The following is a 20253-nucleotide window of genomic DNA, read 5'->3' as shown; positions in this document are numbered from 1 at the left end:
TGGGTAAACACAACGATGGTTCGTTATGAACCTTTGGGTCATGTGACCCGAAGGCAGCACGAGGGTTAAGCAGTTACATTGTCAGTGAGCCGCTGGTAAAAGCAGCTGGTTTTGTATGAACAACTTGAGTTTCAGAAGCTCTTAACCTTGTGAATTTAGCTTGGCTGACACACACACACAGACATGTGCCCCCCCCCACACACACACAGGTGCCAGACACACACACCTACTTTATCTGTTGGTAGTAGAAAGAACCATTGTGAGAGAAGTCTTTGTGGAGGGAGGCAGGCGAGGGGGCAGGCGAGGAGGCGACAGGCAGCGTTCCTCGCTGGCACGGTCGTGTGTTTTCCATGGCGTTGCTAGGGGACGCGGGGACCAGAGCGGTAACCGGGGGCTGTTGCCGTGGCGGCAGACATACCTGCTCTGTCTGACTAGTCTGGGACAGGTATCAAAGGGCTGTCAGTCAGCAACACACTCACACAGTCAGCAACACACACACACAGTCAGAAACACACCCACACAGTCAGAAACACACACACACACAGTCAGAAACACACTCACACACAGTCAGCAACACACACACACACACAGTCAGAAACACACACACACACAGTCAGAAACACACTCACACACAGTCAGCAACACACACACACACAGTCAGAAACACACACACACACAGTCAGCAACACACACATACACACAGTCAGAAACACACACACACACACAGTCAGCAACACACACACACAGTCAGCAACACACACACACACACACACACAGTCAGCAACACACACACACACACAGTCAGCAACACACACACACAGTCAGCAACACACTCACACAGAGTCAGCAACACACTCACACACAGTCAGCAACACACACACACAGTCAGCAACACACACACACACACAGTCAGAAACACACTCACACACAGTCAGAAACACACTCACACAGTCAGCAACACACACACACAGTCAGCAACACAGATACACACACACAAACACATTTGACAACCTCAGTTTGAAATCCCATAAAATGTGAAAAAGCTTGTTTTATAAGAATGAATACTGAAACTCTTTAATTATATCTTTTGTACATAATACACAGGGGAGGTCAGACTGACCTCTTCAAAAAGAAAGAACTTTGATAGTCATCCTTTTCATAACCACTTACATCATATCTTCATTTTGAGCAAGATGGAGTTGATGATACTCATGTGTGTATGTGAATGCATGTATGTGTGAGCCTGTGTGTGTGTGTGTGTGTGTGTATATATGTGTGTGTGTGTGAATATATGTTTATTGTATGCACCTTCTTGCCACAGTAAATTCAGTGTTGTGAAAACTTACATGGCGAATAAAACCAAATTGTGATTCTGAAGTGTCTCTGTCAGAGTGGAGCGCTTCATAACCTGCCCATCACTCTCAAGAGTCAGGGAGTCAGGTGGCTGAGCGGTTAGGGAATCGGGCTAGTAATCAGAAGGTTGCTGGTTCGATTCCCCGCCAGGCAAAAATGATGTTGTGTCCTTGGGCAAGGCACTTCACCCTACTTGCCTTGGGGGGAATGTCCCTGTACTTACTGTAAGTCGCTCTGGATAAGAGCGTCTGCTAAATGACTAAATGTAAGAGGAGGGAAGACAACTTCCTTTCCACTTCCCTAGTCCTCTTCCTGTCCTAGTTTTCCTCTTCCAAAGATGACTTCACAGCCTCTATTGTACAGTTCATCTTCTCAGTCTTCTTCAATCTGCGCTTTTATAAGTCACAGGATTCCCCTGCTTGGAATTGTGAAATGAAACTTAATGTACTCCTTGTTTTCTTTCCGTTTTACAAAGCTCCAGTCCCTTCTGTCACCCATGCCTCCTCCATAAAGTCTTTAAAAAGGTTTAAGCAGGTTTTAAAACAGGGACCAATGTTATTAGTGTTACATGCTGTACCCTTGTTATCGTCATATTGTATGTGTTAGCTTCATAATCAGATAGCGATAGCATCATTGTTAGCGTCATAATCAAGTAGCGATAACTGAATACACATAACTTACAGTATGAATGCATAGATGCTGATAAAGTACATACAGAACTGTGTTGGCCGCAGGGGGGTTTCGAACCCTCCGCTTCCACTCAGTCCCCCTATGGCTTACGGTTCCACCTTTGGATCGGTTCCGGACGGTCAAACACACACGATGCTTGAATCTCTCTCCGTCTCGTCAGAGAACCGCTGTTAACGTTTTGACAAAACCCCAACACAAGCTTGCGTCCGCAACCTCCAGTCCCCCAGCAGAACTTGAAACTTGAGTCTCCCTCCTGCTCAGCTGCCAGGGTGCAGTTCCTCCTCCAGGCCTGCGTGGGGCTGCGTTGCACACCGAGCATCACTTCTCGTCCACCACAGACACGTCCTCGGGGATCTTCTCCTGGGAGTCGCTGCGTCCAGACAGCTTGTCCAGGTCCTCCATGTCGTTGAAGCGCTCGGCGACACACTGGGCGGTGAGACGAGCCTCTGGATCGTGATCCCAGCACTCGTCTATGGTGGAACACACCACCTGGAGGCCCTGCAGGGGGAGCAAGGGAGCACACACACACACACACACACGGTCAACAATACAGATACACACCCACAGTCAACAACACAGACACACACACACTCGGTCAACAATACAGATACACACCCACAGTCAACAACACAGACACACACACACTCACTCTCACAGACACACTCTCACAGACACACTCAGACATATGTACTCAGACAAACTTCCAGACGGTTTCAGGGTGAAACTATGCACGTCTGTCTGTAAACATTCCTCTGAGGATGTCTGCATGAGCACCTGTGGTTTGGTGGTTTGGGTGTGTAAGTGTGTGTGAGTGTGTGATAGAGGAGAGAGAACAGGATGTGTGTGTGTGGTAATGTATTTTTGTTGGGTTGGTTTAACGTGAGCAAGTTTTATTTTCTGTCCTAAGGTTTGTGGTTGTGTTTGAGTATGTGCATGTTTGTTATGTTTGTGTATGGGTGGGTTTGAGTGTGTGTGAGAGAGAATTGATATGTGTGTGTGATAATGTGTTTTGTTGGGGGGGGGGGGTTGTTTGTGTGTGTTTTTTTTTTTAAATATCTGTCCGTGGGTTTGTCTGTGTTTACATGCGTGTGCGTGGGTGTACAAGTGTGTATATGCGTGTACAAGTGTGTGTGTGCATGTGTGTGTGTATGCGTGTACAAGTGTGTGTGTGTGTGCATGTGTGTGTGTATGCGTGTACATGTGCGTGCGTGTGTGCACATGTGTGTGTGTGTATGCGTGTACATGTGTATGTGCACATGTGTGTGTGTATGCGTGTACATGTGCGTGTGTGTGTGTGTGTAGGTACCGGGTGGTTGGTTGTGTGTGTGTGTGAGTGTGCGTGTGTGTGGGTACCGGGTGGTTGGTCGTGTGTGTGTGTGTGTGTGTGTGTGTGTGTGTGGGTACCGGGTGGTTGGTCGTGTGTGTGTGTGTGTGTACCGGGTGGTTGGTCGTGTGTGTGTGTAGGTACCGGGTGGTTGGTCCAGCCGGTGGGGACCTCAGGTCGTCCTCGGTCTCGGAGCACGCTGTCCTTCATGCTCTCCACACACGGGTGGTCCCTCACCTTCCCAAACGGCGGCTCGTACTCCTTCACCTCTGCGCACACACACACACACGTTAAGAACTGTGTAAACGTTTGTTCTCCACCACCTCTAGGAGCAATGTGACCATGGCAACAAGTGCACCGACAATCTAAACTGAACAAATAAAATAAACTGGGAGTGGATGTTTAGTCCCCATTAAGAGCAGCTTTCAGTTTCCACCCTGAAATCAAATGAAACTGCTGGTTGTATCTTTATAGAGCAGAGGAACACAGATGTCAGAAATGAGAATAACAGTTGTGTCCATTTCGTGGTCTGGGGCTGGGGGGGGGAGAGGCCAAAAGAGAAACATTCAATATTATTATATTTATCCTCGGTGTGAATGTGCTTAAAACAACTCACAAACTCACAGTTGGGCAAACTGTCAGCCATCTTGTGAAACCGCCTCTAAAACTGTCTAAAAACCTCCCAAGTTTCTCTCAAGGCAGAGAGATCTGGGCTGGAGGACACAGCCGGGGAACCAGAGGCAACAGTTTCCTGGCAGTTCATCTTCACATTGATCGGATCAGTCTGGGTATGAAAACGAAATCTAAACTCTGAAGCGTCGAGTTCTCAGATGGAGGAAACAGAGACCTCAGGGACACGAGGAGAGGACGGAATGAAACGGCCCGAGTCCAGATCCAGCCCATCTCCTGTGATTACGATTGGATATGCGAGTTAGCCTGCTGCGGTTTATTCACTCCATTTTGCAAAAACATTCCTGTTCACTGACAGTGACCAGTTGCCTGGGACAGCATGGATCCTTACTGCCCAGGAGACACAGAGGGGGTCCCAGCAAGTCAGGGGGGTTCCACTGTGAATACCTGCACTTGTGTACTTACTGACTTTGGCATGGATTTGAGTTTAAGTCATGTCACCAAGGATAAAACCAGATAGAGAATGCCAACATATACTAAGATAATAGAAGATGAACCTAGTCAAAATGTACTAAAACTTTACTTTACTAAACTAGTACTTTTCTTTTGGTTCACTACCCCTTTGACACGGTGGAATTTGTTGGTGTTTTAAAAACATTCAGTAGAGAAGCTGCATACATTTGAGCAACAGCTGACTTCAAACGGGCTTCAACTTCCTGTTTTTGGCAACCTGATTTCCCTTGTTGCAGAACAGAGTTTCAGCAAAAATACACACACCCATTCGTCAATGTGATTCAGTTTCCTCCCTTTGACAGTAATGGGCAACCCCATAGAGCTTTGAGCAAGCCAGATATGATTTCATAAACAACTGTCCAATCTTGTTGATTCCAAAACAATGGATCCCAAAATATGCCGGATGAGTAGTTAAGTCCACTTAGCGGTCCACACACACACACACACACACACACACACACACACACGTGTTGTCCCACAATCAAAGGGACGGTCAATATTGGTTTGGAGGGATCATGGGTCTTTACTAGCTACATTTATTCATTTAGCAGACGGTTTTATCCAAAGCGATCCATAGCTAACCCCACATTAAAGTCAGAAATGGCACAGGCACTAAATCACTAAGAAGGCAGTGGTTCGGAGAAAACACAACAACACAGCCAGGGATATATTTAGAGATTCAACGTCTTTACAAAAACAAAACAAAACAAAACCCCAGCAAGAGCAGAAGCGATCCAATCTGACACACAGAGCACGATAACCTAATTAAACTTGACTGATGTTTCAGGAGGTCACTTTTTGAGTTTTTTAACAAACAGTCACTATACACCATGTGACACTTCCTTCCTGCTCTCCCTCTGACTTCCTGTCCTCCCTCTGACTTCCTGTCATTGACGGGGGGGCCTGACGATAGTATAAAAGCGTATCTGGGTCGGAAACTCCTCGTCGCTGAGCAGACGATTCAAGACCCTCCTTTGAAGCTTTGAAAAGCTTCAGAAATGAGACGCTGAGATCGGGTTTTGGCAGCTTGAGTATTTTCCAAACAATCCCGACTTCATGTGGTTTGCAGACCCTCTCAAGGACTAAAGGAAGGGTGTGGCTCTGTGGTTAGAGCACTTGACTGCAGATCAAAATGTCACAGGTTCAAATCCCTCCCTTGTAGTGTGCATGGCTTGGGATACAATGATACAAGTCTGCAACTAGAAAACATCATTATTATTATTATTATAACCATCCTGGCTCAGTTTGTCTCTCTCGAGAGCGGGCCTGGTTTGGCCCTGGGTTCTATTTCAGGGGATGGGGACAGCAAAGGAGTTTTGGGAGGAGAGGGAAGGTGGTTAAGCTGCCCCTCCGAGCCCCGACTGAAGCAGAATCTGTCCGTCTCTCTCACGAGTCCAACAGGAGGAAGGTGAATCCACAGGGAACAGCTACGCTCTCCGAGCACCACTGTTAGGTGGGAGGAATGTTATGTCACACCTATATTTTCACTTTTGTCTGTAATCTGTGATAAAAGTCAGTAAATGTCAGAGCCCATACTTCTTTACGTCAGCTACTACCAGTCTTTTAAAACATATCTGTACTTCTACAGATGCAGTGAAGGATGTGTGTACTTTTGCCATCTCTGACAGACATGCAGACAGACAAGCAGGCAGACATGTACACAGACAGACAGACAGACAGGCAGGCAGACATACAGGTACACAGAAAGACATGTACACTGACAGACAGACAGACAGACAGACAGGTAGACAGACAGACAGACAGACAGGCAGGCAGGCAGGCAGGCATGTACACAGACAGACAGCAGGCAGACAGACAGGTACACAGACAGACAGGCAGGCAGGCAGACAGGCGGTGGAATGAAGCTGAGGTTCTAACTGACATCTGGAGAGCAGCTGCTCTGCCCTGCTCTATTACCCAGAATCCCTCATGGGAGAGAAGGTATTTCCCCGGCAGAGAGATGGTCAACACCCTTCTCCCCTCCCTTCCCCTCCCTCGTCTTTCCACACTCAGTCCTCTCTTCTTCCCTCAATTCAATTCAATTCTAAAAACTTTATTTATCCCAGAGGGGCCATTTCCTCTTCCTTCCTACCCCCTCCCTCCCTCTCTCCCACACTCCTCCCCTTCCTCCTTCACTACTCCCTTCCTTCCCTCACTCCTCTCTTCTCCTCTAACTCCCTCTCTCTTCTCCCTCTCTGTCTCCCCCTCTCTCCTTATCATATGACGGTTGGTTGGAATGCTGTTGGGAGTGTATTATTGTGTGTGTGCTCCAGTCAGCCCAGCCCATGTGGCTGGGCTGACAGATGTCATGTCAGTTTGTGTCGTGTGTGGGTGTGTGAGAAAGAGATACAGGTGAGGGGAGTTTCATGGTGTCATAAGTATCATTCCAAGCTACAACGACAGCCTGGGAACCTCAGAGCAGGTGTTTGACAAGACTGACAGGTGGAGAGACGTGTGTGGGAGAGTGCCCAGTCTGTGTGTGTTTTTGTATACTTTGTTTGTGTGTGTGTGTGTGTTTTGTGTGTGTGTGTGTGTGAGAACACATCGCGTTTCAATGGCGCCACTTGCACAGACAGAGACGTAACCTGACAATCTCTCGGAGCATCTTTCCCCCCGGGGGACGACGACATCTTAACACACTGGCAGAGAGAGAGGCCAGGTTCTTCTGCTCTCTCCTCCAGAGAGACCTCTCCCTCCTCTCCCTCCCGCTCCCTCCCGCTCCCTCCCGCTCCCTCCCGCTCCCTCCCGCTCCCTCCCGCTCTCTCCCGCTCCCTCCCGCTCCCTCCCGCTCTCTCCCGCTCCCTCCCGCTCCCTCCCGCTCCCTCCCGCTCCCTCCCGCTCCCTCCCGAGGCGTCCAGGGGAGGGACGGAAGGAGGGGAAAGGATGGGTGAGGGACAGAGGAAGGACAGGGGAGAGAAGGGAGAAGAAAGAGAGAGAAGGGGAAGGGAGGGGAGAGAAGGGGAGGAGGGAAGTGAGAAAGCAGACTAAAGCAAAACACATGGATTATCTCAGTTTCTCCTCCCCAACTCCTATCCTGCCGTAAATCCACTCTGTCCTGGCCTCTCCCTGTCTGTCTGCTGTGTGTCCTGTCTGTCTGTCTGCAGAGAGACCTGGGGGAGGTGGGGGGGGAGGAGGAGGGGGAGTGGGGGTAACTTCCTAGTGCAGGAGAGACCTGGGGGGGAGGTGGGGAAACAGAAACAGAGAGAAACATAAAAGGAGAGAGAGAAAGAGAGAGAGACACAGAGACAAAGACAGAGAGAGAATCAAAGACAAACACAGACAGAGATATAAAGAGAGACACAAGGGGAGAGAAAGCCAGTGTAGTGACTCCTGTGTAGTCAGGGGGTCTGGGTGTCTGACACGCCTCCCAAGCACATGTGTCATCCTTCCAGACTGGACCAGACCAAGCACATGTGTCATCCTTCCAGACCAGACGACTGCTATAGGAGGAACTGGAACAGCTACACAATTAAAAGCATTACAGGAGGAATCTGCATGACAGAGCTGCCTTATTAATACCTGAATGGAAAACTTCCCTCACTTAGTCTGGCTTTAGTGTTTTATTAGGGGGGAGGGGGGTTGTACTTCTACCATAAAGCAGAACTACCATAAAGCAGTACTTCTACCATAAAGCAGTACTTCTACCGTAGAGCAGTACTTCTACAAACCCCTGCCAGATCATCTATATGGCTTATAAGTTTCAGTTAGTTTTTTAAGAGGTTGGGGTACATTGAGATTCTTGAGGCCTGCTTCTCTTGGCAGTTTCCTCGTGGTCTTAACCCCTAATCAATAATCTTCACCAGGGATAAATAAATAAGTCCTAATCCTACATGAAACACGATTCTATTAGATTCTTATCAGCAATCTACAGCATCTAACATAAATGAAGAATTATGAACGATGACAACATTATGAATAATGACCTAATTCATGCTTCCAGCTCCTCCCAAGTCTCACATCTACAACCCTCCTCTGTCTCTCTGACCTAAAGATCATCCAATCACAGGTCTCTGCTCAGCGCAAAACAGGAAATGGACTATTTTCATCAGGGAGGTGTACCAGCAGGGCACACATACACACACACCTCATTGCCCACCAACCCCCCCTCACCCTGCCCTGCTGTTCCTTCAGAGCCAAGGCTTCACCCCCAGCGTCTTCACGGCGATAGGTTCAAGGGGGAGGAGAATTGAAAACAGGAAGTGGCATCGACAGCCCTCAATCACCACAGTGGCACAATGGAAACGAAGATGGGGGGGGGGGGCAGAGGGGAAGGAGTTAGCACAGAGTAGACCTCTGAGACATGGGGGAAGTTTTAAACAAACGCCCGGGTGTCACATGACCCGAGTTAGTGCTCGGCGGCGGGCAGGGGAATCAGACGTCTCTATTATGGGCTGGCATCCTGGCCTTGTGAGGTCGAACAACAAACAGGATAAACGGCATGGTAGGTAAGCACAGGGGGCCTTGGGACCGCCCCGCAATGGACGGTGTGTGTGTGTGTCTGTGCGTGAGAAACCTTTCTGTTAAAGTGCTGTAGTCCGTTCCCACAGAGGGAAAAGGAGGAAAATCCATGTGATCACTCAAGCTAATCCTGCTGAGCAGTCAGACAGAGAGGAGAGAGGGAGAGAAATCGAGCGGGAGAAGAGAGGAGAAAGAGAGAGATAGAGGATAGCAGAGGATAATATATATATATCAGAGAGATAGAGAGAGAGAAAGAGAGATAGAGAAGATAGGAGAAATAGGAGCTCCAGTTTAACAGCAGGAGGTGCTGCAGGGTTAGGGTTAGGGTTAGCAGGCTCTGGGACTGACCTCCGATGGCGTCACACCTGGACGTGATCTCCCAGAGCACCAGGGCCATAGAGTACACGTCTGTCTGCTTGAAGGACTCGATGTTCTCCAGGTTGATCCTGGACTCCAGCACCTCTGGAGCCATGTACCTCGCGGTGCCCACCTGCACAGAGGAACACGCGTTAGCTACGCGCACACACGTGTACACACACACACACACACACAGATATATACACATACACACATAAATAGATACATGTCTAACTCACACACACACACCCATAGACACACACACAGATATATACATACACACAGATAGACACATGTCTAACTCACACAAACACACACAGTGTGTTTTTTACAGTATGAAGACCTGACTGTCGAGTCAGGGAGGCAGTGTATAACACTCTAATCTCCATAATGACTCACTCCCATAACAGACTGTAAACGACCCGAGCCTGTTAGAGCAACACAATAACAGCTCCATTCATTAGGACCCAATCAAACTCATTAGTGTGATGGCTCTAATAAAACAAGAGACTAACAAGACTTTGTCCTTCATCAACATTATTAATCAGTCCCCCCAGCTAGAAGCGAGGAGACAGCCAGATAGAGAGATCTCTCCTGGCCACAGACACACAGCTGAACCCTGGAGGGAACACTTCTGTGGAAATTACTGAGTCTGAGAGATGTAGAAGAGGTGAAGGAAAGGAGAGAGGGGGGTGAGGGGGGAGGAGAGAGAGGAGGAAGGGAGAGGAGAGAGGGGGATGAGGGGGGAGGAGAGATGAGAGAGGAGGTGAAGGAAAGGAGGGAGGGGGGTGAGGGGGGAGGAGAGAGAGGAGGAAGGGAGAGTAGAGAGGGGGATGAGAGATGAGAGAGGAGGTGAAGGAGAGGAGAGAGGGGGTGAGGGGAGAGATGAGAGAGGAGGAAGGGAGAGGAGAGAGGGGGATGAGGGGGGAGGAGAGATGAGAGAGGAGGTGAAGGAGAGGAGAGAGGAAGGAGGGAGAGGGGAGAGGAGGATGAGAGAGAAGGGAATGAGGGGATGAGAGGCGGAGGGTTGAGCTCCACACCTGTCCGCTGTTCGCCAGCTCGTCCACAGATAAGGAGTTGTCCAGCCTGAGCCCCAGGCCGAAGTCACACAGGCAGCAGGTCAGGTCGTTCTTAACCAGGATGTTGGAGCTCTTGATGTCCCGGTGGACGATGGGCACCTTGTATTGTCCGCAGGGGGTGTGGTCGCTGTGGAGGTGGGCCACACCCTGAGCCAGGGACTCGCCCAGCACCCACAGGTCCTCCCAGGTGATGATGTGGTTTGTGAGGTACTCCTGGCAGAGGGGCAGGGAAGGGGGTCAATATCAAACACACTCGACCACCACAGGTTGTCACGGTGACCATGTTCACAGTCACTATGACCTGTCAGTGACTATAAAGTAACGTGAAAGACATCTTAACCAAAGACATTTACCAGATGTGTGTTAGCGTATTATTGTGATATTTTGTGAGTGTGAACATACAGTATGCTAATGCTTTTTCTGATATGATAATATTAAGGTAATGTGATATTTTGCCAAAATTATGCTAAGTCACAATTATGGTTTTAGGAGTGCAAACGTGATTTGCTCATACATTTTTTGACACACTAACGACATGCTATCGCAACATTTCATGCTACGGGTCCTCCACAGAGCGACCAAGTGACTACCTTATCACGCCTCGTAAACAGCGACGCCACACAGCGCTTGGTTTCCAGACGCATCACACACACCTGTAGGTTGCCACGGGGATGGAACGCAGTGATCAGCCAATACTGTCGCTCCACCTTCCTCTCCTCCGCCGTCAGGAAGTGCAGAACGTTCTCGTGACGGAGGTCGGCGTCGGAGAAGATGTCCTTCTCGTTCTTCCAGGAGGCGTACTCCTCGTCCGGGAAGATCTTCACGGCCACCGTCTCAAAGGCGTGCTCCCCGGCGGACGTTCCCTGCTTCAGCTTGGCCTTGTACACCTCGGCGAAGCGGCCCTTCCCCACCTGGCCGTCCAGCTCGATGGGCAGCAGCTCCGTGTTGTGGTTGAGGTTGTTGGCCAGCGTGGAGCTGGACTCAGAGCCCTCCTCGCTCATGATGATGGCCTGCCCGTCGCTGAAGTCCCGCTGAGGGGACTTCTTGCGCTTGCCGCCGGAGTTGCGCTGGCTGTACACGCGGTACCAGTAGAAGAAGGAGATGACGAGGACGGCCAGCAGGAGGAGGGGACCCAGACTCACCAGGATCACAGAGCCCACCTGGGAGGCTGGGGACGAGAGACATGGTACTTAAGTGTATAGAGAGAGAGAGGGAGCGAGAGCAAGAGAGAGAGAGAGAGAGAAAACACTTAAAAACAAGTTTCTTAAGTGTGGAGAGAGATGCAGGACATCAAAAGGCGTACAAACAGCCCATAGAACAAGCAGCATGAGATCAGACAGGATCTGAAGGTTTCAGATCCTTCAGATCTGATGCTCTCTGCCCCTGTGTTGTCCCCTGGGTCAGACCTACACTTAGAACACACAGCCCCCAGTGTTCCATACGTGAACCCCGAGACCAGCGCCCGTGAAATCAATAAGAGCAGCGGCCTGAAAGAATCCTGCAAAGGTCAGAGCAGGGCTCCTCTCCAGCAAGACGACCGTGCAACCTAACACCTCCCTGAGGAATGCCACCAAGTCTGGAGAAGCTAAAGTTAGTCTGGTCCCTGAACAACAAGCGTGCTTCAACCCGGCCAACCGCACATTGTATCTCCTTATAGACGCAGGCTGGTTGTTGTATCTGGAGGGCGTGGCGTGGTCCGAGGCCCGGCCACACTGCCGGGGAACCTGATGACTGTTTATCCATGTGTCGCGTTTATGATCCTATTTTCGGGAAGCTTGTTGGGAGACGGGGAACATCGTAAAAGAGAGCTGGATGGACACCAAGTAGTTATTTACAAGTCGTCCAGTTGCTCTGCGCGCTGTGTAATAACACTGGGGGGGCAATACGAGGAGGAGGGGGGGGGGGGAAGGGCTCAACAGCAAAGGCCTGTCAAGCTCTCGCTCTCATTTTTGCAGTCAGACAGGAAACCACAAGTCTGACATCCTCAACATGGCCCCTGCCTGTTTGTGTTGGTTTACACAGAGAGAGAGAGCGAGACAGAGAGAGAGAGAGAGAGAGAGAAAAAACAGAGAGAGAGAGAGAGAGAGAGAGAGAGAGAGAGAGGGAGGGAGGAGAGAGACAGAGAGAGAGACAGAGAGAGAGAAATAGAAATACAGACAGTCATGCAGACCGAGACTGATTTTTTTTTCTAAATTCTTGGAAAAAAGTGAGAGAGAAATCAGGAGAGTTCCTGGCCTGAATCTGCACATGGTCGGCAGTAACATAGCAAGCATGAGGCCTGTGCAGTAACATAGCAAGCATGAGGCCTGTCTGAACGCCAGTATGCGCCCTGCCCTGCTCTGCTTTACTCTACTGTACTTTACTTTACTCTACTTTGCTCTACTCTGCTCTACTCGTCAGGTTGTGTGTGGAGAACATTCAGAGTCATCCATCTATGCTCCCTGGCTGAGAGCACATTTCTTTTCCGTGACGTCATCCCGCCTTCGCAGATGCTTTCAATTTGGCCCCTGTCAACAGGCAGCCAGGTCTGAAATGTGTCTCAGCGCCTGCACGCGGTAGTCAAAACACATGCGGCTACACAGCCAAGACGGAAACTGGAGTCTGCCTGACAACCTGTTAGCTATCTTGTATTGGGAGGGTGTACACGGCGATCACACATGTTACTGTTCAAACATTGAGCATGAGGAGTTAACTAGAAATTGCGCAAACATTCCTGACGACGTGTTCAGAACATGAGTCACGAATTTATGGTTTCCACAGTTGTTGTTTTTCAGGCTGTGTTACATGACCGGAAGAGTACAAGGTTGTGTTGGAGACATGTCTCGAGATTGGGCATAGCATTACATAGCATGAAGCGACGTAGCATAGCATAGCATTACAGAACACACCATAACATAACGTAGCATAACAGAATACAACACAGGAATTAGCATAGCATGCCGTAACAACAACACTATAATCTTAAACACAACGCTGCCTGGACAAACAGACAGTCCTGATGACACATCATGATGACACAGCACTTACTGTGCGTGAAGACGACACCGTCGTTGCACTCGTCCTCGCTGCAGGAACAGATAAAGAAGATTGAGCCCATTCCTTTCCTCTCCCTCATCTCACACCGGCTGCTGTTGTAGTCGTCCAGTATCAGGCCGTACAGCCGCAGCGCCGGGTTGTGGCACACGGTGTCCATCGTTATGTTGTCGTCTGTCTTCCTCCTGAGAAAAGCCTCCGACATTAGCTCAACTGCCGTCCGGTAAAACCGGGAGTAACTTTCAAGTCACACACATGCATAATGGTTCACGCTGCCCAAACTAACAGCAACTACCACCAACAGCTAAGTTGTTGAGTTGTGTTGGTTTGGTGTATGTGCCAGTTGGTGTCTGTGCTGGGGCGATGCCCTAACCCTAACGTCAGTTATCAGTCCAAACGATCTAAACCCAACAGTGAAATGTAGTACAACAGTAGTTGTGTGTTTGTTGGGGCAGTGTGAAATGGCCTTTAGAGAACCACGGATGAAAACCCAATCATGCACTGAGACGGACTACACTACCCAGCATGCAACCGGACCCTCCTCCACCTCGGCCGACTCGAACCCCTGAGCGTCGCCACGGTTACTCACCAGATGCTGACGCAGACCTCGTCGCGGTCCACACAGATGGCGCTCCTGTCACAGTCGCTGGTGCAGGTCCCGGTGCCAGAGCAGCTGGTGGGCCGCACGTCGCAGAACTTACACAGCCTGGACCACCGGACGAGGCCTGGCATAGCCTCTGTGTGGGGCGGAGGGGGGACGATGTCACAGGGGAGAGGAGAGGAGGGATGGGGGGGGAGACAAGGGAGAGGAGGAAGGGAGGAGAGAGTGGGAGATGGGAGAGATCCAAGAGAGAGGAGGGAAGAGGAAGGAGGGAGGAGAGGGCAGACAGGGAGAAAAGTCTGTTTTTAGTGGTTCCTCTTCCGCCTCTATCAAAGTTGTCTTGTCTTCATACTGACTCACACCTCACAGCCTCCTTAAGGTTATGATTTAGATGTCTAGAGCAGATATCACACTTCAGATATCACACTTTATGGACAAAACAACGTCACAGGCAGGAATTACTATTTGAAAATACAAATACTGTGCTTGATTTACAGGCACAGTATTGCACAGATACAAATCACAGATAGCACAGATACAAATCACAGTATGATTTGTGCTTGAGTGACTGTACTCTGTAGTCATATGGGACTCAACTACCAAAGAAGATTTTTCAAAAACCTGACCCGTCTCATACAATACTTTACATTACACTCCAAAGATATGGTCGACTGAACTAGTTAAACAATAGCAAGATATTCCAGTTACAGGTTTCTCATTAATGGAACTGCTGATAATCCTGACACTGCAATGAAATGTCTAAAATGGAACAAACGCTAATGATCTACACAAGCTACAGTAATGAAGCACACAAGTATAACAGTCGTCAATTAAAAACCTCACAAAAAAACATTTCTGAAATTTTCTTTGACATATCTTGTATGAAGAGTGATTTAAGAGAGGCTTTGTGGCGGTTGCGTTCGTGTTCAAACATGACTTGTGTGACGAGGGCCCACCGGTTAGATAGCCATCAACACAGACAACAGGCATGAACTAACAAACAACGAGAACATCAATATATCTTTCACCTGAGCGATCACTAATTTGTTTAATTGATGAGTCGTGCCTTGCCGGTTCGCTTCGTGAATACCAAAAAGGACTAAATGGATATTGATAGCATTAGAAAGCAAGGAGACTGGTGTACGTGTGTGTGTGTGTGTGTCTACCACGTGCAGCTTGTGCTGCCACGAAAACACGTGGGTGTGTGTGTGTGGTTTTCTGTTGTTGAGTTGCAAGTGGATCAAAATAAACAGGATCCTAAAAGAAACAGAGGATATAAAGAGATAAAGAGAGAGAGCGAGAGAGAGAGAGAGAGAGAGAGAGAGAGAGAGATACAGAGCGAGATACAGAGACATACAGAGAAAGTAAAAGCAATTAAGAAGAGAGAGATACAGAGAGAAAAGGAGGGAGAGACAGAGGAAGTGACAGATGGAAAGTGAAAAAGAGAGAGTGGAGAGAGCGACAGAAGACAGAGAGAATGAAAGCCAGTATGTAGGAGGATAGCGAAGGAAGCTGCCAGATCACTTCATGGGTTTTAGGTGACGTAAAGCCCACTCCTGGAACGCCTTTAACAACCTTAACACAGAGGAGGAGGGGCAGGAGGAGGAGGAGGAGGAGGAGGAGGAGGAGGAGGAGGAGGAGGAGGAGGAGGAGGAGGAGGAGGAGGAGGAGGAGGAGGAGGAGGAGGAGGAGGAGGAGGAGGAGAAAGACAGGAGGAAAATACGGAGGGACAAGAATCAGCTTATGCTGTCACAGTCTTATAACCACACAAGGCCCGTCTGCATTAAGCTGTAGGAATCAGTTTTGTCTGTTGTTGTGTCTCATGACACAACAACAGAAGTGAAAGTAGCTCACTGTCTTCACATTCCCAGCTCAGCTCAACTATTTTCTGAGGGGAGATATATATCTATTTATGTAGCAGAGTTGGGTTGAGCCAAGGGAGATTGGAGATTTGGGCCCCTTTGGGTTGGTTCTACCAGCAGGGGGTGCCATGTCTGATAGGGCAACTTAGTCTGATCGTTTGACCCACTGTGTCAAAATAATCCCCTCTGGGGTCTAACCACGCAGGCCAGGGTCAGCTGGGAGCCAATGAGCTTTCAGCTCCGACACCCCACCTTACAGAGAATGTATCTTCACGCCAGGAGTTTAGGACTGAGAGAGAGGGGGAAGGAGCGAGAGGGGGAAGGAGCGAGAGGGGGAAGGAGCGAGAGGGGGAAGGAGAGAGAGAAATGGATCTCCTTCGTGCAAGGAGTTAAGGACTGACTCAGAGAGAGAAATCAAGAGGAGCAGAGAGAGGGAGAGAGAAAGAGAGAGAGATTAAGAGAGAGAGGGGGAAAGGCAGAGAGAGAAATAGAGGGAGAGAGGGAAAGGCAGAGAGAGAGAGAAAGAGATAGAGAACTCCTTCAGCTGTGCTCCCTGAAACAGGGACAAAAAGCCCTCTGTAGCCCAGCCTGGGCTGGTCTTCAGGGAGGGCTGGGCCTCAGCCACCGGCCAGAGCTAGCAAACAGCTGGAGAACTGAGGTCCACTTCCACCAAGCAGGCGCTGCTCGACGCAGAGCTCTCGCCGTCAGGATATTGCAGACGGATATTGTATACGTTCTCTGGCGTTTCTCTCCCAGACGCCCGAAGGCTAAATCTCAAACAAATAAAGACATTAAGCTTAACTACTCCACCAGACTTGAGCTGAAAATTGCAATTTCGGAGTTTGGCCTGAGGCTGTTACTGCATTGGGTGCTTTTGAAGAGAACAGCTGAAGGTTGTCTGTAGCTAAGAGCAGACATGGTTTTAAAGGGCCGGGCGGCATAGTGGCGGATAGGGGAGCAGTCGGGGTAATTATATCATTAGAAGAACTTTTCTCAAAGAGTATGTCATTTAGACCCAGGGAGGCGTGCAGCGGTAGGGAAGGATGCTGGTAATTGTCACCCAGGGCCAGATTTAATTGAAGAGGGGGAGAAGAGAAGATTAGACGAAGTCAGAGCTGTTAGGAGCCTTGGGGACTGAGTTGGCGACAGGGACAAAGAGCAGGAGATTAAAGTCTGCAAGTCTACCTCGCGACGATTAAAGAGCAGCATCTTCCCATTGTCGTCACACATTCAAAACTTAAGTGAAACTTTCTTAAGACCGTCGTGGAGGACGTTGATTGCAACAGGTGGAACTCCTGCTAAAACGGAACAGTCTTATCACGCGGATACTTGTTAGAGAAGGAAGTCAAGGAGATGGAGACAAATCACGTTTATAAGTCACCACGTGTCAGCACAATATCCATATTAGCCTATGCCTTACTTTCGCCTGCGTAAATGTGTCAGCGGATTATAGGGCGTATAGTTAAATAAAAGTTCACCCCGGGTCCAGAAAATGGAAAAATATTGACTGACTTGCTTGCTTTAATAAGCATCGCAGTAACGGCAATAGGCTAGCAAGAATCCGCCGCATATGTTTTCGTATTTTCTTCAGCTTAAATAGAATGGCGTGAAGTCAAAATAACTAGTCTACTTCTCTTATCGCTGGCCACCTGCTGCGTACGACAAATGAATGACTTTAAGAGTTGATTATGCTTCGGAGGAGGATAAGACACATTTCAAAGTCAGAAGCGTCAGAAACCCCCCTAAGGGAGTTAATAAACGACTTTATTGCGTTCAATTAACGCGCAACCGCTCGCTTCGTTAAGCACATTATAAAGTTTTACTCACCAGTCTGCTCTAAAACAATACTACCAAAGAGTATCGTTCCACACCAGAAAGCGGAAAACCGAAGTAGCTCCATTTAGAAACGGACCATACACTTCTCTTCTTTTCATTAAATACCCAATACCTAACCAACTACAAATATCCAGTCTTTATTTTTCGACGCTCCTGAAAAGTTCTCAAGTCCGCCTGTTGCTCTCCCTCGACCCTTCTGCGTCTCTCTTCTGTGCCCCCGGTGAAAAGTAAACAGACGGGGCCGAACTTGCCATATATGACTCACAGAGTGCACATAGCATGAAACAGGAAATCTTCCGAGAAGGCAGAGCGGTTCCTGCAGTTTTGAAAAGCTGGTTCGCAGCAGTGCAGCTTGAAACATGTCATTACGAGATCTTAGCATACTGTAGCAAGACACAACTTGAAATGACATGCTTCAAATATAGACACGGTCCAGTGTGACTTTAGAAGAAGAGAAGACGAGCCAAGATTATTTTCCAATCTTCACATAATATCTGCAGTCTACAGTTTACAGACATAACCTCCAACGAAATATTGGAGGAGAAATATGAGATAAAAACTATTCTGATACTGCTAAAAAGTTGCCATTCTGAGAAAAGTTCTGTCTGATAAAAAAAATGTGCATGGTAAAAAATGTTCTTATGTTCATTGTTACTTACAGGGTTGTACAGTTCAAATCTAATAAAACATAACATTTTAATTTTATTCATTTAGCAGACACTTTTATCCGAACCGACATACAAACAGTCCATTAAGAAAATGCAGCGGAAAATCAAGGGTCACCAGTTCATAGTTTAACAGTATTTTGGTGGTCAGAGATGAGGAACAGTCTGTAATTTCCAGGCGCGGTGCAAAGTAACCACATCTCAGCTACTAGGAACGGCGAACATTAATACCATATTAGCAAACTTATCCCTGAGCACAAGAGCTCGCATACAACATGCAGAGGAAGGGCAAGTTCACAGGTCTCTCAAGAAGACTTGTGCTGCTAAGTGCTGCCTTCACTGCCCTCTGGCCAAGCGAAGAGCAATTAGTCTACTAAACAGTTCTTTGATTGTGATTTTAGTCGGCTTTCATACAAGACAGAACATCGGTTTGCACTTGCCCTTATTTACATGAACATGACAGAACCGTAATTTATCAAAGGCGGCATTAGTGGGTGATGAGTGTTTCCAAACGTCTATTGGTGTAGTTTTTATAGCTGACACTCAGGGGTTAAGTCGACTGGAACACCGTAAATCAGCTTTCTATTGCCGTGGGTGAGCCAGCATGTGTTTTTGCTCTGCATACTCCAGCCATGATGTCAGAGTGGGTGAGCCAGCATGTGTTTTTGCTCTGCATACTCCAGCCATGATGTCAGAGTGGGAGTGTGACCTCTGACCCCAGCCGCTGTAACTCTCCACACATGACGTCTACATTTTACACAACAAGACGTGGTGTGTGTGTGTGTGTAACTGTTCCTTTGCTGGGGTTCAGACGACGTGTGTGTGTGTTTGTTACATATTTCTTATTTAACCCTCGTGCTGCCTTCGGGTCACATGACCCAAAGGTTCATAACGAACCATCGTTGTGTTTACCCAATTTTACCCAATACAAAAACAAATTAAAATAATTTTCTTTTAACCTTTGCAATGTGGGGGGTCTGAGACAGCCCAACGGTTAAAAGAAAATGCTTCACTTTGTCTTTGTATGCGGTAAATCTGTCGCAATACGACGGTGGGTCACAACGACTGATGGGTCAGAATGACCCGAAGATAACACAAGGGTTAATGTGTTGTGTTTTCATCTGCTGTCAAACCCCCCCGCCCCTTTTTTTTATTCTGAGAGGGAGGTAGGTGGGAGGTAGGTGGTGGTGGTGGTGGGGGGGGGCATGGGGTTTGCGTGGGAGGGGAGCGTGGGGTGTGTGTGTGTGTGAGGCCAGGAAGAGGTGTGTGAGGAGGAGGTCAGAGCTGTTGACATCTGCTCCAGGTTAAGAGCAAACAGAGGACATGGTGACAAATCCTCTCATCAGCCTGGTCACACATTCATGTACGTACGTACACACACACTCACTTACACACATACACACACTGGGGAAAAACATGATTTTTGTTTTGCAATTTTAAATTCCACATCTGTACATAGTTCTGCAGTAGCCCAAGGGAAAACATACTGTAGCTCTACACAAACATGACCAGTAAACCCTGAAACCATCCAGTAAACCCTGAACCAGCCATTCAGGATGTAAAACCAGCCAGCAAACCCAGAACCAGCCAGGAGGACAAGAGGCAGAAACAAGCGTTGTCTTATCTGAGAACCACAGGCATACGATGACAAATCACACTACGACATAGCAGATTTTCTACATGGGTTACTCTCCAGTGAGACACTGTGAGACGAGTCCTTTGGTGTTGTCCGTTTTCCACGACACGAGAGCTGCACAGTACAGCAGGACCCGGAGAGGCCTTTCCAAAGAAGAAGACAACAAGTAAAACAAGAGACTTCTTCAGACCTCACTAGAAGAGATTGTTGTTTATG

The 20253-nt window shown here is 48.4% G+C and overlaps 1 protein-coding gene across 2 annotated transcripts; it reads right to left on the bottom strand.

Annotated features, from left to right (window-relative positions):
* Window positions 1–1050: 1050 nt before the first annotated feature.
* Window positions 1051–18047, bottom strand: LOC134040807 (TGF-beta receptor type-2-like). 2 transcript variants are annotated; one of them, XM_062486913.1, is made up of 8 exons: window positions 17728–18047; window positions 14027–14174; window positions 13432–13622; window positions 11058–11593; window positions 10366–10617; window positions 9317–9458; window positions 3512–3636; window positions 1051–2541 (listed from the first exon to the last, which is right to left on the bottom strand). In XM_062486913.1, the coding sequence occupies exons 1-8, from the start codon at window positions 17798–17800 to the stop codon at window positions 2362–2364; spliced, it is 1647 nt and encodes a 548-aa protein (XP_062342897.1). In that variant the 5' UTR covers window positions 17801–18047; the 3' UTR covers window positions 1051–2361. The 2 variants fall into 2 exon arrangements, with proteins under 2 accessions (XP_062342897.1, XP_062342898.1); XM_062486914.1 differs by having other exon boundaries at window positions 11058–11572; window positions 17728–18045.
* Window positions 18048–20253: the final 2206 nt, after the last annotated feature.

The sequence above is a fragment of the Osmerus eperlanus genome, chromosome 20 (assembly GCF_963692335.1).
Source record: "Osmerus eperlanus chromosome 20, fOsmEpe2.1, whole genome shotgun sequence".
In the NCBI taxonomy this organism is placed as follows: Eukaryota; Metazoa; Chordata; class Actinopteri; order Osmeriformes; family Osmeridae; genus Osmerus; species Osmerus eperlanus.
The sequence above is the reverse complement of the archived record's forward strand: the minus strand, read 5'-3'. Positions and strand labels throughout refer to the sequence as shown.